The 19,905-nt window shown below is 65.5% G+C and overlaps 2 protein-coding genes across 2 annotated transcripts; both read right to left on the bottom strand.

Moving 5' to 3' along the window:
* Positions 1–2,350: 2,350 nt before the first annotated feature.
* On the bottom strand, positions 2,351–5,514 carry IRF9 (interferon regulatory factor 9). Its single transcript, XM_084304236.1, has 9 exons — positions 5,482–5,514; positions 5,107–5,290; positions 4,803–4,980; positions 4,422–4,486; positions 4,293–4,338; positions 4,125–4,214; positions 3,598–3,951; positions 2,891–3,009; positions 2,351–2,437 (listed from the first exon to the last, which is right to left on the bottom strand). The coding sequence occupies exons 2-9, from the start codon at positions 5,272–5,274 to the stop codon at positions 2,381–2,383; spliced, it is 1,077 nt and encodes a 358-aa protein (XP_084160362.1). The 5' UTR covers positions 5,275–5,290; positions 5,482–5,514; the 3' UTR covers positions 2,351–2,380.
* A 135-nt stretch (positions 5,515–5,649) lies between these two features.
* Positions 5,650–19,366, bottom strand: RNF31 (ring finger protein 31). The gene is given in 23 exon segments (XM_084304247.1): positions 5,650–5,789; positions 6,478–6,574; positions 6,673–6,730; positions 7,257–7,370; positions 7,962–8,080; positions 8,696–8,798; positions 9,205–9,294; positions 9,379–9,477; positions 10,280–10,453; positions 11,154–11,363; positions 12,074–12,256; positions 12,760–12,900; positions 12,947–13,039; positions 13,301–13,310; positions 13,879–14,125; positions 14,711–14,994; positions 15,651–15,741; positions 16,198–16,240; positions 16,511–16,561; positions 17,102–17,182; positions 17,184–17,258; positions 18,072–18,218; positions 19,180–19,366. Coding segments are annotated over 23 exon segments (2,646 nt in total). The 5' UTR covers positions 19,228–19,366; the 3' UTR covers positions 5,650–5,701.
* Positions 19,367–19,905: the final 539 nt, after the last annotated feature.

Raw genomic sequence — 19,905 nt, 5'->3', positions numbered from 1 at the left:
CTGCCCTAAAATCCCTCTTTTTTTGCCCCCAAATCCGGCTTTTCACCTCAAAACCCCTCAAAAACTGCAAGGCTTTGCCCCGAATCCGGGATTTATGCCCCCAAACCCAACTTTTTCACCCTAAAACTGCGGAGTTTTGCCCCGAATCCGGTCTCTTTCACCCCAAAACCACCCCCAGCTGAGGCGTCCTGCCCCGAATCCCCGCTTTTAACCCCAAACTCGCCAAAAAGCCGCTTTCGGCCCCAAAACCCGGCGCCCCTAATTCGTTTTTTTTAGCCACGAAGTGGGAATTGAGCTAAAAACTGAGGTAAAAAGAGTCTAAAAGTGGCCCAAAAGCGCCGCGTTTCACCCCAAAACCCTTCGCTCAGCCCCGCACCGCCGCCTCCTGCCCCCAATTAGCCGTAATTAGCCTTAATGAGCCTCAATTAGCAGCAAGGATCCAGCTCCGGGAGGCGCCGCCGGCGCTGTGCGGGCGCCCCGCTGCCGCCCCCTTTTATACCCGGCGCGGGGACCAATCAGCGAGCGGCTCGCCTCAGCGCTGCCGGCCAATCAGCGGCGGAGCTGCTGGCGCGCTGACCCCGCCCCTCTCCCCGGCGCGGCGGGAAAGGCGGCGGCCAATGGGAGCGCGCGGCGCCTCAGCGGGACGGTTGTCATGAAAACGGCGCGGCCAATCAGAGCGCGGCGCCTGCTGGGCGGGACCCCATGGCGACAAGGCGGCCAATGGGCGTGAAGCTGGGTTCCCATAGAGACAGCGCGGCCAATGGGAGCGCGCGTCCTCACGTGGGGGCGGTTGCCGCGGAGACGGCGCAGCCAATGGGAGGGCGCGGCGCGGATTTGGGGCGAAAACGGCGGAAATCGGGCAAAAAACGGAGCAAAGCGGGACAAAAGTGGAGAAAACGGGGAAAATCCGGCGGGGCTTTAACTGGCGGGATCCGCGGCGGCGCCCAGGAGGCGCTGGGCCAGGGCCTGCTCCAGCTGGGGGCGGGGACAGAGGGGGCGTGGCCTCTGCTATAAAAGGGGGGGCGTGACCCCGCCCCCTTCCAGATGGTGCCGAGGCAGCCGGAGCGGCGCTGGAGGACCTCGGGGTGGTAGAACATGGCTGGACCCGAAAAGGCAGGATTTTCACCCAAAAGAAGGGGGGTGTGGGGCGGAAAAAGAGCCCCGGGAGGATCTCGGGGGGCAGAGTGGGAATTTAAGACCCAAAAACGCGAGGTTTTAGCCCAAAAGGAGGCGGTTTTAGCCCCAAAAGATTCGGTTTTAGCCCAAATCCGCTGCTTTTCACCCCAAAACTGCCCCCCAAACCCTTCTGTTTTGCCCCAAACCCACCACTTCTGCCCCCAAACCACCGTTTTTTCCCCTCAAACCGCGAGTTCTAGCCCCAAAACCCTTTGTTTTTAGCCCCAAAATGGGAATTTTTGCCCCAAACCGCCACTTTTCACCCCAAGACCTCCCCCGGACCCCTACTTTTTGCCTTAAACCCACCAATTCTGCCCCCAAAACCCGGCTTTTTAGCCCCAAACCGCGAGTTTTTAACCCAAAACAGCGAGTTTTAGCGCCCAAAACCCAGGTTTTTAGCCCAAATCCACCGCCTACCCTCTCCTTTTTGCCCTGTACCCACCAGTTCTGCCCCCAAACCCCAATTTCTGCCCTAAAATCCCTCTTTTTTTGCCCCCAAATCCGGCTTTTTTCCTCAAAACCCCTCAAAAACCGCAAGGTTTTACCCCGAATCCGCGATTTCTGCCCTAAAATCCAAGTTTTTCACCACAAAACCGCGGAGTTTTGCCCCGAATCCGGTCTCTTTCACCCCAAAACCACCCCCAGCTGAGGCGTCCTGCCTCGAATCCCCGCTTTTAACCCCAAACTCGCCAAAAAGCCGCTTTCGGCCCCAAAACCCGGCGCCCCTAATTCGTTTTTTTTAGCCACGAAGTGGGAATTGAGCTAAAAACTGAGGTAAAAAGAGTCTAAAAGTGGCCCAAAAGCGCCGCGTTTCACCCCAAAACCCTTCGCTCAGCCCCGCACCGCCGCCTCCTTCCCCAATTAGCCCCAATTAGCAGCAAGGACCCAGCCCCGGGGAGCCGGCGCTGTGTGGGCGCCCCCTTTTATACCCCGCGCGGCGACCAATCAGCGAGCGGCTCGCCTCAGCGCTGCCGGCCAATCAGCGGCGGAGCTGCCGGCGCGCTGACCCCGCCCCTCTCCCCGGCGCGGCGGGAAAGGCGGCGGCCAATGGGAGCGCGCGGCGCCTCAGCGGGACGGTTGCCATGGGGACGGCGCGGCCAATGGGAGGGCGCGGCGCGGATTTGGGGCGAAAACGGCGGGAATCGGGCAAAAACGGAGCAAAGCGGGACAAAAGTGGAGAAAACGGGGAAAATCCGGCGGGGCTTTAATTGGCGGGATCCGCGGCGGCGCCCAGGAGGCGCTGGGCCAGGGCCTGCTCCAGCTGGGGGCGGGGACAGAGACACGGGGGGCGGGGCCTCAGTCGCAGACCACGCCCCCCCTGGAGGCCACGCCCACCCCATTGGGCCCCATTGAGCCCTATAGGGCCCCATAGAGCCCCATAGCACCCCATAACCCCACATAGCCCCCCACAGCGCCCCATAACAAGCCCCATTGAGCCCCATAACCTCCCATAGAGCCCCACAGAGCCACACAACCAGCCCCATAGTGCCCCATAGCACCCTGTAACCCCCCATAGAGCCCCATAGAGCCCTATAGAGACCCACAACCCACCCCATAGAGCCCCACAGTGCCCCATAACCAGCCCCATAGAGCCCCATAACCCCCCCATAGCCCCCCATAACCACCCCATAGTGCCCCATAGAGCCCCATAACCACCCCCCATCCCCGGTAGCCCCTCCCCTTTCAGGCCCCGCCCCCCTCAGGCCCCGCCCACCTGCAGCACCGCCCCCTGTGCGCAGGCCCCGCCCCCTGGGCGGAGCTCCCCGGGGGTGGCCGCCAGCAGCACGCGGTGCTCGGGGGGGGGCCCCAGCCCCAGGCGGTGCCGCTGCAGCTCTGGGGGGACAAAAAGGGGGGTGGGGGGGTTATGGGGCGCTATGGGGTCTCTATAGGGTGCTATGGGGCGCTATGGGGTGCTTACGGGGTGCGATGGGGCACTGTGGGGATTTATGGGGGGTTATGGGGCGCTATTGGGGGTTATGGGGCGCTATGGGGTCTCTATAGGGTGCTATGGGGTGCTATGGGGTGCTTATGGGGTGCTATGGGGCACTGTGGGGTCTCTATGGGGCTCTGTGGGGATTTATGGGGGGTTTATGGGGCGCTATGGGGCTGGTTATGGGGCGCTATGGGGTCTATGGGGCGCTGGGGGTCCCTATGGGGCGCTATGGGGCTGGCTATGGGGTCCCTATGGGCCAGGCAGTCCCTATGGGGCCCCAATGGCTCCCTATGGGGCCCCGCCCACCTCCTTTAGGCCCCGCCCACCTCCCCCAGGCCCCGCCCACCTCCCTCAGGCCCCGCCCACCTTGTTCAGACCCCATCCACATCCCATAAGCCCCTCCCACCCCCTTTAGGCCCCTCCCACCCCTTTAGGCCCCTCCCATCCCCTTTAGGCCCTGCCCCCTCCCCATGGCCCCGCCCCCTCACCCTCCCGGAAGCGCCGGCTGTCGAAGGCGGCCACCAGCGGCTCCTCCCCCTGGGGCCAGGCCCCGCCCCCCGGCTCCCCAGCGTGGGGGGCGCGCAGGGCCAGGCCCCGCCCCCGGGGGCGTGTCCGGAGGAAGAGGCCCCGCCCCCCGCTGGCCACCAGCAGCCCCCGGCCCAGCCCCGCCACCAGCGCCTCCAGGGCCGGGGGGGGCGGGGCCGGGATGAGGAGGCGGGGCAAGGGGGCGGGGCCGTGGGCGGGGCTTCCGGCGACCGCCAGCAGGTATTCGCCGGCCGGAAACCACGCCCTCCAGGCCAGGGCCCCGCCCACCCAGAGGGACAGCCCCAGCGCCGCGTCGCCTGGTGGGAAAAGGGGCGGGGCTAAGAGCCAGGGGGAGGGGCATAGAGCAAGGGGGAGGGGCTTAGAGTGAAGGGGAGGGGCTTAGAGGCAAAGGGAGGGGTTTAGAGCCAGGGGGAGGGGCCTAGCGGAGAGGCCACGCCCCCTTTTTGGTAAGGAGTGGGGCGGGGCTTACCTTCCACCGGGGGGAGGGGCTCCGGGCTGTCCAATAGGATGGCAAGCTGGCTGGAGGGGGGCGGGGTCACGGCAGCGGGAGGGGGCTGGGCTGCAAAAAGGGGGCGTGGTCAACCCGAGGCCACGCCCCTTTCATTAAGCCACGCCCCCTGGGTAAGGCCACACCCACCTGGGCTCTGCTCTGCCGCCTCCTCTTCCGGGCTGGGGGGTGGGGTCTGGAGGAGGAGGGGGTGTGGTTATGTACAGGCCACGCCCCTTTAGGCCCCACCCACCTCGGCTTTAGGCCCCGCCCCCTCACCGTGTCATCGCCGCGTGGCTCCGCCTCCTCTTTGTGCCCCTTGGAGCTGCGCCGGGGGGCGGGGCCTGGGGAGAGGGAGGGGGGGAGAGAACCCGGAAGTGCGGCCGGAAGTGGGCGGGGCCACCGGAAAGGCGCCCCATAGGGCGAAACCGGAAGTCCGTACAGGAAATCCGGAAGTGAAGCCGGAAGACGGTATAGGGAACATGAAAATGAAACCGGAAGTGCCCAGGGGAGGTGCGCACCCCCTTTAAGCCGCCCCCCGGAAACCAAACGACCCGGAACTAAGGTTCCGCCCCGGATTCCTGCCCCTATAGCCCCTCCCCCTCACCTCCCGGCCCCGCCCCCTCCCCGCCGTTGGCCCCGCCCCCCGTGCTGACGCACCGTGGCGCTGTGGGCGTGGCCCCAGCAGGCGGTACACCTTGTAGGGGCGGGGCCCGTCCAGGCGGGCGCGCTCGGGCAGCTCCTGCAGCTCGGGGCACTTGTGCAGGGCGCAGCGCAGCCGGGTCTTGCAGATGGCCGGGCCCGGCGGGGGCGTGGCCCCTTTGTACTCCGCCCACGCCTGTGACGTCACCACCCGGGGGGGCGGGGTCACTCGGGGGGCGGGGCCAAATGGGGCAAAGGGGGGGGGAAACGGGGAGGGAGGGGGGAGGAGGGGGCGTGGCTCGCCCTGGGGGGGCGTGGTCACCTGGCAGAGGGCGGCGGCGGCCCCGCCCCCGGCCCCGCCCCTTCCGGCGCGCTCCCAGGGCACCCTGAGGGCGCTGCGGGCGGCGTCGTCGAACTCCAGCCCCGGGAAGCGGCCGCTCTGCGCCTGCGCCAGCAGCCAGGGCAGGAGGCGGCGCCGCCCTGACGTCATCTCCGCCGGAAGACGCCTGCAGCGACCCGGAAGCGCCCCGTGAGAACCCGGAAGCGGCGCCGCGGGGCCGCAGCCGGGCTCCGGGGGGGGTTTTGGGTGGATTTCGGGGGATTTTGGGGTCCTGGGGGAGGTTTGGGGGTCCCGGGGGGTCCCCTGGGTGCCGTTTCCCCCCCTTTTATCCCCCCCCCCGCCGCCTCCGCAGCTCACCGCGCGCGCGCCGCCGCCGTCACGTGACGCCGGAGCCCGCCCCCGCCACGTGACTTCCGCCCCCAGGCACCACGTGACCGCTCCTCCCTTCGCTCTCCCCCCCTCCCCTCGGCGTTTAACCACGTGACCCTCCCCCCTTCCCGCAGTAACCACGTGACTCATGCGGCTCGCGACAAAAGGGGCGTGGCCTTTATTGAGGCGGGGGGCGTGGCCTGCCCTTTCAGGGCCGGGGGGCGGGGTCAGAAGGCGGGGTCGGGTCCAGCGCGTGCGCGTTGATGCGGGACACCAGGTACTCGGCGTAGTGCGCGCTGCGGGCACGTGACGGGGGAGGTGTCACGTGATGGGGAAGCCGCGCGGGAACTCGGCACGTGACCAGGGAGCCGCGGGGCCCCAGAGGGACCCCCAGAACCCCCCAAGTGCCCCACAGCGACCCATAAGTGCCCCAACTGCCCCTCAAGGGCCCCATAGTGCCCCCCAAGTGTCCCCCAGGACCCCATAGCGTACTGTAAGTGCCCCACAGGGACCCATAACCCCCCCCAACTGCCCCCCAAGTGCCCCATAAGGACCCCTAAGTGACCCCCAGCACCCCATAGGGACCCATAACCCCCCCCAAGAGCCCCATAAGGACCCCCAGGTGCCCCATAACCCCCCACAGTGCCCCATAAAGACCCCTAACTGCCCCATAACCCCCCCAAATGCCCCACAAGGACCCATAATTGCCCCATAATCCCCATAATGCCCCCCCAGTGCCCCATAATGACCCCTAACTGCCCCCAAACCCCCCCTTACTGCCCCATAAGTGCCCCCAGCACCCCCTAAGCCCCCCATAACCCCCCATAAATGCCCCATAAGGACCCCTAACTGCCCCCAAACCCCCCCCAAAGTGCCCCATAAGGACCATAATTGCCCCATAATCCCCCTCAGTACCCCATAACCCCCCCCATCACCCCCCATAAATGCCCCACAAGGACCCCCAACTGCCCCCCCCCCACTGACCGGCAGAGCCCGGCCTGTCCCGGGGGCGCCTCCCGGCCGCAGGCCTCATCCCGCAGCCCCCCGGGGGTCTCCTTCTGCTCCGGCACCCAGCAGCCGCCTGCGGGGTCACGTGACGGGGCAGGGTCACGTGATACAGGCGTGTCACGTGGTGGGGGTGTGTCATGTGAGGGGGGCGGGGCAGGGGGCGGGGCTTACCGCCGGGCGGGGGCTGGGCTCCGGGCGGGGGCTCGGTCTCGTAGCTCACCCCGGCCTCCTGGGGTCACCAGAGGGCAATGACCTCGAGTGACCCCGCAGCGCCCCATAGGGACCCCATAGCGACCCCATAGGGACCCATAGAGACCCAGAACCGCCCCACAGCGCCCCATAGAGACCCACAGAGACCCCACAGCGACCCATAGGGTCCCACAGAGACCCCACAGACCCCACACAGACCCATAACGACCCCATAGCGCCGCAGAGGCCCATAAAGACCCCATAGAGCCCCATAGCTGCCCCACAGCCACCCCACATCAGCCCCTAACGCCCCATAGAGCCCCCAGAGCACCCCATAACTGCCCCATAGTGCCCCATAGCCACCCCATAGCACCCTCTAATACCCCATACCTACCCCATATCCCCCCATAACCGCCCTGTAATGCCTCCTAATGCCCCATAGCCCCCCATAGCCCCCCATATCCCCCCATAACCCCCCATACCCGCCCCGTATCCCCCCACAGTGACCCCATTCCCACCCCATAGCGCCCCCACAGCCCCCCCACAGCCCCCCCCAGCCCCCGCACCGTGAGGATCTGCAGCAGGCGCTGCGGGTGCCAGTCGCGCAGGTAGAAGAGGCAGTGCCGGGGGTGGTGGCCGTGCAGGGAGCCCCGCAGGGCGCAGCCGGGCTCGGGGCAGCACTGACGGCACCGTGACGTCACCGTGATGTCACCGTGACGTCATCACGGCAGCACCGTGACGTCAGCGCACGCCCCCCACCCTCAGTGCCCCCACAGAACAAGCTCAGCCCCACAGGAACCCCCCACAGCGCCCCTTAGAGACCCCCAAAGGGACCCCAAAGGCCCCAATCCTGCCCCAAATCCCCCCATAGCCCCCCATAGCCACCCCAAATCCCCCCATAACCCCCTGTAGCCACCCCATAGCCCCCCAAATCCCACCCCACAGCCCCCCCAATAACCCCCCATATCCCCCCAATCCCACCTCATAGCCCCCCATAGCCCCCTATAACCCCCTTAATTCCCCCATAACCCCCCCATATCCCCCTATAACCCCTCAATCCCACCCCATAACCCCCCAATAACCCCCCATAACCCCCCAAATGCCCCCAAATCCCACCCCACAGCCCCCCATAATCCCCTATAACCTCCCCATACCCCCCCCAACCTCACCCCATACCCCTCCCATACCCCCCCACCCCCTCCCCAGTTACGCCCCTCCCCCTGTAGGCCCCTCCCCCTCTAGGCCCCGCCCCCTCCAGGCCCCGCCCTCACGTCCTTGCGGTGGAAGGGCCGCGTGCAGGCGCTGCAGAAGCTGTGTTTGCACTGCGGGCACTGCAGGTGGAGGCAGCCCCCCCGCGCCAGGGCCAGGCTCAGCCCGCACTGCGGGCACGCTGCGGGGGGATACGGGGTCAGGGGGGTTATAGGGGCAGGGGGGGACCCTACGGGGCAGGGAGACCCCCGTATGGGGCAGGGAGAGCCCTATGGGGCAAGGAGACCCTGGTACAGGGCAGGGGGAGACCCCTATGGGGTGAGGGGGGGGCCCTATGGGGCAGGGAGACCCCCCCAGTATGGAGTGGGGGAGATATGGGGCAGGGAGAGCCCTCTATGGGGCAAGGAGACCCTGGTATGGGGCAGGGGGAAACCCCTATGGGGTGACGGGGGGGGCCTAATAGGGGGTGGGGGGGATATGGGGCAGGGAGAGCCCTCTATGGGGCGAGGAGACCCTGGTATAGGGCAGGGGGAGACCCCTATGGGGTGAGGGGGGGGCCCTATGGGGCAGGGAGAGCCCTATGGGGTAAGGAGACCCCTCTATGGGGTGGGGGAAGCTCCCTATGGGGCAGAAACCCCCCCCTATAGGGCAAGGAGCCCCCCTAGTACGTGGTAGGGGGGCTTAGGGGACAGGGAAACCCCACTGTGGGGCAGGAGATGACTCCTATGGGGCAGAAATCCCCTCTATGGGGCTGGGGGGGCTGTTATAGGGCCGGGGGGTCGCTGTGGGGCCGTACCGATGCGGCGCTCCTGCAGGAAGGCCGCCAGCCCCTCGGGGGGCTCCTGGGGGTCGCGGGGCTGCAGCTCCGAGCACGAGCGGCCCCGGTGCTGCGGCTCCCACTGCGGGGAGAAAAATCCCATAAACACCCCATAGACACCCCATAGACACCCCATAGTGCCCTATAACCACCCCAGAGCCACCCCATAACCACCCCAGTGACCCATAAAGACCCCACAGCCACCCCATAGTGACCCCATAACACCCCAGCCCCATAGGGAACCCCATAAGAGCCCACCCAACCCCATAGCAGACCCCATAGAGCATCCCCAGCCCCATAGGAGATCCCACAGAGCCCCATAACCACCCCACAGTGACCCCATAGTGCCCCATAACCCCTCCTCTGCCCCATATGGACCCCCCCAGCCCCATAGGGGACCGCATAGAGCACCCCCCAGCCCCGTAAGAGCCCCCCAACCCCATAGCAGACCCCATAGCCCCCCCCCCAGCCCCATAGCGGCCCCATACCGGGCACTGGCAGCGGGGGCAGAAGCGCTGCTGGCACTGGGGGCACTGGGCCGGGCCCTGCTCCGCCTCGAAGATGAACCCGAAAGAGCACTGGGGAGGGCAGAGCCGGGGGTCAGCCCCACAGCGACCCCCCCCGGCCCCACAGGACCCCCCCCCGGCCCCATAGGGCCCTACCTGGATGCACCAGATGAATTTGGGGTCGCGCAGCAGCTCGCGCTCCGTCAGCTTCTGGGTGAAGAGCTGGTACGTGCCCGCGTCCAGCACCTGCCGCAGCTGGGGGGCACCCCACAGATCACCCCCGGCCCCATAGAACGCCCCCCGGCCCCTTAGACCCCATAGCCCCCCTTAGGACCCCCATAAGTGCCCCCAGGCCCCTTTAAGACCCCTTTAAGCCCCATTAAGGCCCCCCAGACCCCCTTACAGCCCCCATAAGGCCCCCCAGGTCCCCTTAGGACCTCCATAAGGCCCCTTTAAGCCCCCTTTAAGGACCCCCAGGCCCCTTTAAGGCCCCATAGACCCCCCCAGGACCCCCATAAGGCCCCACTAAGGCCCCATAAGCTCCCTTTAAACCCCCCCAGGCCCCTTTAAGGCCCCATAAAGCCCCTTTAACCCCTATACGGCCCCATTAAGACCCCATAGACCCCCTTAGGATCCCCTTAAGTGCCCCCAGGCTCCTTTAAGGCCCCTTTAAGACCCCTTTAAGCCCCATTAAGGCCCCACAGACCCCCTCAGGACCCCCATAAGGCCCCCTCTGAGCCCCCCAGACCCCTTTAAGGCCCCTTAGCCCCCACTAAGGCCCCTCAGGACCCTCATAAAGCCCCTTTAAGATCCCTTTAAGCCCCGTTAAAGCCCCCCAAACCCCTCAGGACCCCCATAAGGCCCTACAAGCCCCCTTTAAACACCGCTAGGCCCCTTTAAGGCCCCATAGAGCCCCTGAGGACCCCCATAAGGCCCCATTAAGGCCCCTTAGGGCCCCATAAGGCCCCTTAATCCCCCATAAGGCCCCTTAGTCCCCCCTAAGGCCCCTCAGGACCCCCTCAGGACCCCCTCAGGACCCCCTGAGCCCCCCCCCCACCTGCACGTCGAGCGTGGAGAAGTAGCAGAGGCGCTGGGCCTCGTCGGCCAGGTCGGGGCGGCCGCAGGCGGGGCACACCAGGTCGGCCACGCGGCGCTCCTTGACGCCGATGGTGAAGTGCTGGCGGAAGCACTCGGGGCAGATGGCGCACTCGCAGCCCGTCAGCGACTGCATCTGATTGGCCGGCGCCGAGACACGTGGTCAGGGTGAGGGGCCAATCGCCGCCCGGCCCGCCCGCGTTGCCGGGCAGACTGCGCGGGGGTTGCCGTGGCAACGGCTGCGGCTCCAGCGCCAGGCCACGCCCCTCGCGCGTCTCCATGGCAACTCGCGCCTCGCCCCCTGGTTCCCATAGCAACCAGAGCCGTCACTCAGGCGTTCCCATGGCAACTCCCGCCCCCCAGGCTCTAAGCCCCGCCCCTCACGCGTCTCCATAGCAACTCCCGCCGGACCTCACGTGTCTAGCCCCGCCCACCAGGCGTTCCCATGGCAACTCCCGCCTCTCCCCCCGGTTCCCATAGCAACTCCCGCCCCTCGGGCCATAAACCCCGCCCCTCAGGTGTTCCCATAGCAACTCCCGCCTCTCCTCTAGCGCTAAGCCCCGCCCCTGGGCGTTCCCATAGCAACAGAAGCCGTCACTCAAGCGTCCCCATGGCAACTCCCGCCCCTCAAGCGCTTGGCCCCGCCCCTCAGGCGTCTCCATAGCAACTCCCGCCCTTTCCCCCTGGTTCCCATGGCAACTCCCGCCTCTCCCCCTTATCTCCATGGCAACTCCCGCCTTTTACCCGTTCCCATGGCAACTCCCGCCTCCCCCTCGGTCTCCATGGCAACTCCCGCCCTTTCCCCCGTTCCCATGGCAACCGCCGCCGTTGCCCACCTGCTCCCGGGGCAGGGCCCACCCGCACACGGCGCACTCGCAGCGCAGGCGGCGGCGGATGCTGGCGCGGTCGGGCGAGGCCCTGACGGCCTCCACCAGCGCCTCCAGCCCCGTCCCGGCCGGCGCCAGCTCCCGGCCCAGCGCCGCCACCAGCTGCGCCCGGCCCCAGCTCGGCAGCGACAGCGACGCCAGCACGCGGCGCACCAGGGCCTGGGGGGGGAAGGAGAGGTAATGGTGGCCTCAGGAACCCCTCAGGAGCCCCCCCATTCCCTCAGGAGCCCTCTCAGGACCCCCCTAATTCCATCACAAACCCCCTCAGGAACCCCCTGGTTACCTCAGGACCCTCCCAGTTCCCTCAGGAGCCCCCTGGTCCCCCCAGGACCCCCTGAGGACCCCCTGAGGACTCCCCAGGTCCTTCCCAATCCCCTCAGGACCCCCCAAACCCCCTCCCAGGACCCCGTAATCCCCCCGAGAACCCTCTTAAGACCCCCATGGACCCCCCTAGGACCCCCCCTGTCCCACTTTGGTCCTTTGAATCCCCCCCAGGACCCTTTCAAGACCCTCCTGAACCCCCCAGGACCCCCACACCCTCCCAGGACCCCCAAAACCCACCCCAGGACCCTCCCAGTCCTCCCAGGACCCCGAAACCTCCCTCAGGACCCCCCCTTAGGAGCCCCAAACTCCCCTCAGGACCCCCCAAACCCCCTCCCAGGACCCCCAAAACCCCCTCCAGGACCCTCCCAGTCCTCTCAGGACCCCCCAAGCCCCCTCCCAGGACCCCGAAACCCCCCTCAGGACCCCCAAACCCCCCCTCAGGACCCCCCAGGACCCCCAAATCCCCCTCAGGACCCCCCTTAGGAGCCCCAAACCCCTCCCAGGACCCCCCCAGGACCCCCCCAGGACCCCCCCCGGCCCCCCACCTGCTGGTCGGGGCACTGGAAGTCGAGGGGGGGCTCGCAGGGCTCCCAGAGGCGCTGGGCGAAGCCCCCCAGGCGGGGGCTCTGCAGCTGGGCCAGCGCCGCCCCCAGCGCCCCCCCCCCCCTGCTCAGCGCCGCCGCCGCCTCCGCCCGGTCCGCGAAACCCAGCGCCGCCAGCGCCCGCAGCTGGGGGGACACCAGTACGGACCAGTACAGACCAGTACAAACCAGTACGGACCAGTAAGAACCAGTACGGACCAGTACGGATGGCTACAGACCGCTAGGGGCCGGTAGGAGCCGCCACAGCCCAATAAACCACGCCCCCAAGAAGCCACGCCCCCGATAAGCCACGCCCCCCACCGACAAGCCACACCCCCAATAACCCTCAGCCCCGGTAAGCCACGCCCCCTTGAGCCACACCCCCCAAATCCCACCTAAAAGACACCCCCCAATAAGCCACGCCCCCAACGACTCCACCCCAATAAGCCCCACCCCATTAAGCCACGCCCCCCAAATAAGCCCCACCCCCAATAACCCACACCCACTATAAGCCACGCCCCCTAACCATCCAAATAGGCCACGCCCCCAACAAGCCACGCCCCCCATTGACTCCACCCCAATAAACCACGCCCAAGCAATCCCAATAAGCCCCGCCCCCTCTGGGCCCCGCCCCCTCAAGCCCCGCCCACCTTCCTGCGCCGGGCTCCCAGGCAGGCCTGCAGGGCGCGGGGGGGGGCGGGCGTGGGCGCGGAGCCAGGCGGCGGCCACCTCGCAGGGGGAGGGGCTTCCGAGCCCCGCCCCCTGCCCCGCCCCTTCCGCAGCCTTCGCCAGCGCCGTCAGCTCCGCCCCCAGCCCCGCCCGCGCCACCAGCACCACCCCCTGCGCCCAGGCCACGCCCCCCGCGGCCAGGCCACACCCCCCGGCCGTTGCCAGCACCGCCTCCGCCGGCACCGCCTGTGCCTCCGCTGCCTGGGGGGGGGGAGAAAATGGGCGGGGACAGAGTCAGGGGGCGGGGCCTCGGGGAGAGAACCCCCGGGGGTCTTCAGGGCACCTATGGGAGCCCATAGGGGACACATGGGATCCTATAGGGGACATATGGGGCACCTAGGGGAGTCCATAGGGCACCTATAGGGCACTGGGGAGCACCTATGGGAACCTATGGGGACCTATAGGGCACCTAAGGGAGCCTATAGGGGACATATAGGGCATCTATGGGGACTTACAGGGTACATATGGGAACCTAGGGGCACATATGGGAAACTGGGGGATTTATAGGGTGCCTATAGGAGCCTATAGGGCATCTTTAGGAACCTATAGGGCACCTATAGGGCACCTGGGGGACTTAAAGGGTACCTATGGGGACCTATAGGGCACCCATGGAAGCCTACAGGAACCTAGAAGCACCTATAGGAGCCTATAGGGAACATATGGGGCACCTCCGGGGTACCTGGGGGACCTATAGATGACATAAGGGAGCCTATAAGGCACCTACGGGAACCTATGGGGACCTATAGGGCACCTGGGAAACTTATAGAGCGCCTATGGGAGCCTATAGGGGACATATAGGGCACCTATGGGGACTTAGAGAGTACATATGGGGACCTAAGAGCACCTATAGGGCACCTACAGCACCCCCAGACCCACAGGGACACCCCTGGGACCCCCCTAAATCCCCTTTATAGGGCCCCCAACCCACCTATAGGGCCCCGCCCCTTTTCTATAGGGCCCCAAACCCCCCACAGGGCCCTCAACGCCCTCTATAGGGCCCCGCCCCGCCCCCCTTTCCCCGTGGCCCCGCCCCTGCTCACCCGCAGCAGCTCCACCATTCGCTGCCCCTGGCGCCGCAGCCGCTCCTGGCGCTCTGCCTCATGGGCGGGGCCTGAGGAAGCCACGCCCCCAACGGGGGCGGGGCCAGCCCCCAGGGGCGAGGCCTCCTGGGGCGGGGCTTCAGGGGGTGTGGCCTCGGGGGGCGTGGCCTCGGGGGGGCGGAGGCAGAGCCCGCAGCTCCCCGCCCCCCCCCCGGTTCCAGTAGGTGCAGCGCCCGCAGCGCCAGCCCTGAATTGGGGGAAATTGGAGAGATTTTGGGAAAATTGAAGGGATTTGGGGAAATCTAGAGAGATTATGGGAAAATGGGAATGCGTTTGGGGAGTGTTTGGAGGAAGTTGGGGAAATTGGGGGGGAAATTGGGGGAAATCTGGGGAAAAACGGGGGGATTTAAGGAAAATTTCAATGAAATTTGAAAAAATTTGGGGAAATTTTGAGGGAATTGGAGAAAATTTAGGGAGTTTGGGGAGAGTTTGAATAAATTTGGGGGAAATTTGGGAGAATTTCACACCAACTTGGGGAAATTTCATGCTGATTCGGGTTAGAGCCATATGGGGCCAGAATCCATGGGGATTTGCGGGAAATCCACACCGATTTGGGTAAATTTTGCACCAATTTGGGGAAAACTCACCCCAATTTGGGGAAATCCGCGCTGATTTGGGAAAAATTTGCACTGATTTATAACGGGGATGCATAGAGGAGAAATCCATGGGGTTTGGGGGAAAAATCACGGGGTTTTGGGGAAAATTGGTGGGTTTTATGGGGAACTCCGCGAATTTGGGGTGAAATCCCGCAGATTTGGGTGGGGGGCCGTACCTGTGGGGCCGGGGGGGGGCCGCGGGGCCAGGCGGGGCCGCTCGCAGACCCCGCAGAGGACGGCGGGGCCGGGGTTGAGGAAGGTGCAGGAGGCGCAGGCCCAGCCCCCGCCGGGCTCCGTTTTTGGGGTGAATCCGGGCGATTTTGGGTCGGTTCCTCCCGGCGATTTTGGGGCGGATCCGGGCGATTTCGGGGCGTGCCGGGGGTGCTGGCAGCCCCCGCACAGCACGGCCAGCCCCGACGTGGGGGCCCCGCACTGGGCGCAGCGCCACGGGGGCGACGAGCTGCGGGGCACCCCGAAACGGCCCTAAATGCCCCAATCCGCCCCAAAACCACCTTAAAATGCCCCAAATACCCCGCAACCACCCCCAGACAGCCCCGAAATGCCCCGTATTGACCCCAAAATGGCCCCAAATGACCCCAAAATGGTCTTTATTGACCTCAAAACCTCCCCAAATACCCCATAACCACCCCAAAATAGCCCCAAATAGCCCCGAAATATCCCATATTGACCCCAAAATGACTTCAAATGGATCCCAAAAGCTCCATATTGACCCCAAAATGGCCTTAAATGGACCCAAAATGTCCCATATTGGCCCCAAAACCACTTCCAAAACCCCACAGCCACCCCAAACCCACCCCCAATAGACCCCAAATGCCCCATATTGACCCCAAAATGACCATAAATGGCCCCAAAATGCCTCTCATTGACCCCAAATTGGCCCTAAATAGCCCCAAAATGCCCCTTATTGACCCCAAAACCACCCCAAATACCCCACAACAACCCCAAAACCACCCAAAAAGCCCCAAAATGCCCTAAACCACCCCAAAATGCTCTAAAGTGCCCCAGAAGTCCCCAAACCGCCCTGAAATGCCCCAAAATGACCCTAAATGGTCCCAAATGACCCAAAATCGCCGAAAATCACCCCAAAAGCCGTACCTGTCGCCCCCCTCCGGGGGGGCCGCGTGGCGCAGGCGGGCGCAGGCCCCGCAGGGCCCCTGGGCGCAGTCGGGGCAGGGGGGGGGCGGCTCTGGGGGGGGCACGGGGAGGGTCCCAAAATCAACAGAAATCACCCCAAAAATACAGAACCCCCCCACGCCCCAGAAACCACCCCAAAACCCCAGAAACCACCCCCAAAACAACATAAATTCCCCCAAATCCCCCCCAAAACCCCATAAACAGCCCCAAAAAACCCCATAAAGTGCCCCCCAAATCCCCCCAGAACCTCATAAACTACCCCAAAAAAACACATAAACTGCCCCAAAATCCTCCCAGAACCCCATAAACTGCCCCCCAAAAAATCCAAACCCCATAAACCGCCCCAAAACCCCAATGATCCACCCCAAAACTCCCCCCAAGCCCCCCTAAATTCCCCAAATCCTCCCCAAAACCCCCAAATCCGCCCCCAAAAGCCCCAAAAGACTAATAAAAAGCTCCGAATTCCCCCAAAAACCCCAAATTCACCCCAAAATCGCCCCCCTCCCACCTTCAGTCTCGCCCCCATCCGCGTCCAGCGGCTCCTCAGGGTCCTGGGGGAGAGAAACCAGTTAGAACCAGTACAAACCAGCAAAAACCAGTACAGACCAGTAAAAACCATTATGGACCAGTAAAAATCACTTGATCCCAGAGTGTCCCCAGTCCCTCCCAGTGCCCCCCCGTGCCCTCCCAGTCCCTCCCAGTCTCCTCCCAGTGCCCCAAGTCCCTCCCAGCTCCTCCCAGTTCCATCCCAGACCGTCCCAGTCCTTCCCAGTATATCCCAGTCCCCTCCCAGTGCCCCCCAGTATCCCCCAGTGCCTCACCTGCCCCCCCCGCAGAATGTCGGTGAAGAACTGGGGGTTGGGGTGCTTGTTCTGGAAGGGGGCGGGGCCCCATCAGCACAAACCAGTACAAACCAGTAACCCCCAGTACCCCCCCCACAACCCCCCCATTACCCCCAATTCCACCCCAGGCCCCTTCCACCTCCCCCAAGCCCCGCTGAGTCTTTTAAGCCAGTCCCACCTCAAGCTCCTCCCACTTTTAGACTCCTCCCACCCCGTTAGGCCCCACCCACTCCCTCCACCCCCTCCCAGCCCCATTCTCTCCCCCTCAGACCCCTCCCCCTTAAGCCCCGCCCCCTTTAGGCCCCGCCCCCTCCTGGCCAGCAGCAGCCCCAGCTCCCTCCCCTCCCACCCCCCTTAGACCCCTCCCACTCAATAACCCCGCCCCCTAGCCCCTCCTCCTTTAAGCCACGCCCATTCCGGCCCCGCCCCCTTTAAGCCCCGCCCCTCCCGTCCCCCAGCAGCCCCAGCTCTCCCCCTGTCCCCCTCCCCTCAGCCCCCTCCCACCCCATACCCCCTCCCCTTTAGCCCCTCCCCCTTTAGCCCCTCCCCCTTCAGGCCCCGCCCACTCACGGCCAGCAGCAGCCCCAGCTCCGCCCTGAGCAGCGCCAGGTCTGCGGTGACGGCGGCCACGGTGGGGCCGTGCGGGGCGGGGGGTCCCCGGGGGGAAGCTGAGGCCCTGCGGCCCCTCCTGCCGGTAGCCCAGCAGCCGCAGCACGCCCCGCCCGCCCTGAGGGGGAGGGGCTTAGCCGGGGGGGCGGGGCTAAGGGGAGGGGGCGGGGCTAAGGGTGGGAGGGGTTATGGGGTGGGAGGGGGTGAGGGGGGTGGGGAGGAGGGAGAGGGGGGGTGGGAGGGGCCTAAGCGAGTGGGAGGGGCTTAGGGAGGGTGGGAGGAGCTTGAGAGGAGTGGGAGGAGTCTGAAAGTGGGCGGGGCGCGGGGTGGGAGGGGCTAAAACAGAAGGGGTTGAGGGATGAGTTATGGGGTGGGGGGGGAGAATGGGGGTGGGAGGGGCCTAAGGGGAGTGGGAGGGGCTATGGGGCAGTGGGAGGAGCCTGTGGGGAATGGGAGGGGCCACACTGGGGTGTATAGGGGCGTACTGGGAAGTGATTTAGAAGCACTGGGGAGGGACTGGGAGAGCTCTGGGGTGTACTGGGAGGGGCTTTGGGGCACTGGGTGTACTGGGCAGGGACTAGAAAGGCACTGGGCCATACTGGGATGTACTGGGATGGGAATAAGGCAAATGAAGGCATACTGGAAAGGGACTCAAGGGTACTGGGGTATACTGGGGAGGGGCTGGGAGAGCTCTGGGGCATACTGGGATGCATTGGGAACAGACTAGAAGGGCACTGGGCCATACTGGGATGTACTGGGGTATACTGGAAGGTCCCCGAGCCATACTGGGCTGTACTGGGATGGGATTAAGGCGCATAAAGGCATACTGGAAAGGGACTCGGGGGTACTGGGGCGTACTGGGGAGGCACCAGCGCGGCCCGGGGGCGTACTGGGAGGGCCCTGGGCCGTACTGGTGCGTACTGGTGCTGACCTTGAGGGCGCCCACGGTGCTGCGGAACACGGGGTTGGTGGCGCGCACGCAGCGCCAGAAGGGGGGGGGCCGGGGCTGCAGCAGGTTGCGCCCGTACTTCTCCAGGATGGCCAGCGCCGCGCTCAGCGCCCCCGCCCCGCCCCCGTCCTGCGGGATCCCACGGATTGGGGTCAGAATCCCGCAAATCCCACCCCGAAAACCACAGATCCAGCCCCAAATCCCCAAAATCCGGACCCAAATCCCACAAATCCAACCCCAAATCGCCAAAATCAGGACCCAAATCCCACAAATCACAGCTCAAATCGGGCAAACCCAGCCCTCAAACCCAGATTCTGGCCTTAAATCTCCAAATCTAGCCCCTAATCTGCCATAATCCCACAAATATGGCCCATAATCCCGCAAATCCAACCCCCAATCCCACCAATCAGGACCCAAATCCCACAAATCTGGTCTTAAATCCCGCAAATGCAGCCCCAAAACCCAGATTCTGATCTTAAATCTCCAAATCTAGCCTCTAATATGTCATAATCTGGCAGATCTGGCCCATAATCCCACAAATCTGGCCCCCAATCCCACTGATCAAGCCCCAAAACCTGCAAATCCAGGCCCAAATCCCATAAATGCAGCCCTCAAACCCAGATTCTGGCCTTAAATCTCCAAATCTAACCCCTAATTTGGCATAATCCCGCAAATCCCCACCCCCAATCCCACTGATCAGGACCCAAATCCCGCAAATCCAGACCCCAACCCCTCTTGCCCTTAGCCCCGCCCCCTTGAAGCCCCACCCTTTGTGACCCCACCCCCTTGTAGCCCCACCCCTTTTGTAGCCCCGTCCCCTTGTAGCTCCTCCTACCCCCTTTAGCCCCGCCCACCCCTCCCCTTCCCCCTTCCCCTTGTAGCCCCGCCCCTTTGTGACCCTGCCCCCTCGTGGCCCCACCCACCCCTTTAGCCCCGCCCACCCCTCCCCTTCTCCCTCTCCCTGCACCCCCACCCCTTGTACCCCCACCCCCTTTGTGACTCCACCCCTTTGTGACTCCACCCCCTTTGTGGCCCCGCCCCCTTTGCAGCCCCACCCCCCTGTGGCCCCGCCCCCCTACGCCCCGCCCACCGGCGCCATGTTGTCCCGTAGCAGCCGGTCCCCGGGCACCAGGCGCATCTTGGCCGGGGGGGGGCAGGGGCAGGGCCAGCAGCGGGGCCAGCTCCGGGGGGGGGCCGGGAGCCCCCGGGGCCTGCAGCAGCGCCGCCTCCAGAGCCCCCCGCAGGGACCCCAAGGACTGGGGGGGGCCGGGGGGGTCCTGGGGGGCTTCAGGGGGGTCCTGGGGGGCCGAGGGGGGCGCTGCGGGCGGCTGAGCCATGGCCTGGGGGGGGAAAAGGGGGGTTAAAGGGGGTGGGGGGGGGAAAGGGGGGATTTGGGGGGGTTAAAGGGGGGTTTGGGGGGGTCCTGAGGGGGTTTGGGGGGGTCCCAGGAGCGGTTTGGGGGCCCCAGGAGGGATTTGGGGGGTCACAGGAGGGATTTAGGGGGTCTCAGGGGGATTTGGGGATTTAAGGCAGGGTTTGGGGGGTCCCAGAAGGATTTGGGGGGTCCCAGGAGGGGTTTGGGGGGGTTAGGGGGGGGGTTAGGGGGTACTGAGCCAATTTGGGGGGACACAGGGGGGATGTGGGGGGTCCCAGGAGGGGTTTAGGGTGTCCTGAGCCATTTTTGGGGGTCCCAAGAGGGATTTAGGGGGGCTCGGGGGGGGGTTGGGGCCATTAGGAGGGGTTTGGGGGGGTCCCAGGAGGGGTTGGGGGGTCCTGAGGGAATTTTGGGGGCTCCAAGGGGGGGGTGCGGGGGTCC

Source organism: Netta rufina (assembly GCF_964035555.1).
Source record: "Netta rufina genome assembly, chromosome: 37".
NCBI classification, from domain to species: Eukaryota; Metazoa; Chordata; class Aves; order Anseriformes; family Anatidae; genus Netta; species Netta rufina.
Note: the sequence above shows the minus strand (reverse complement) of the source record. Positions and strands in the feature narration are given on the sequence as shown.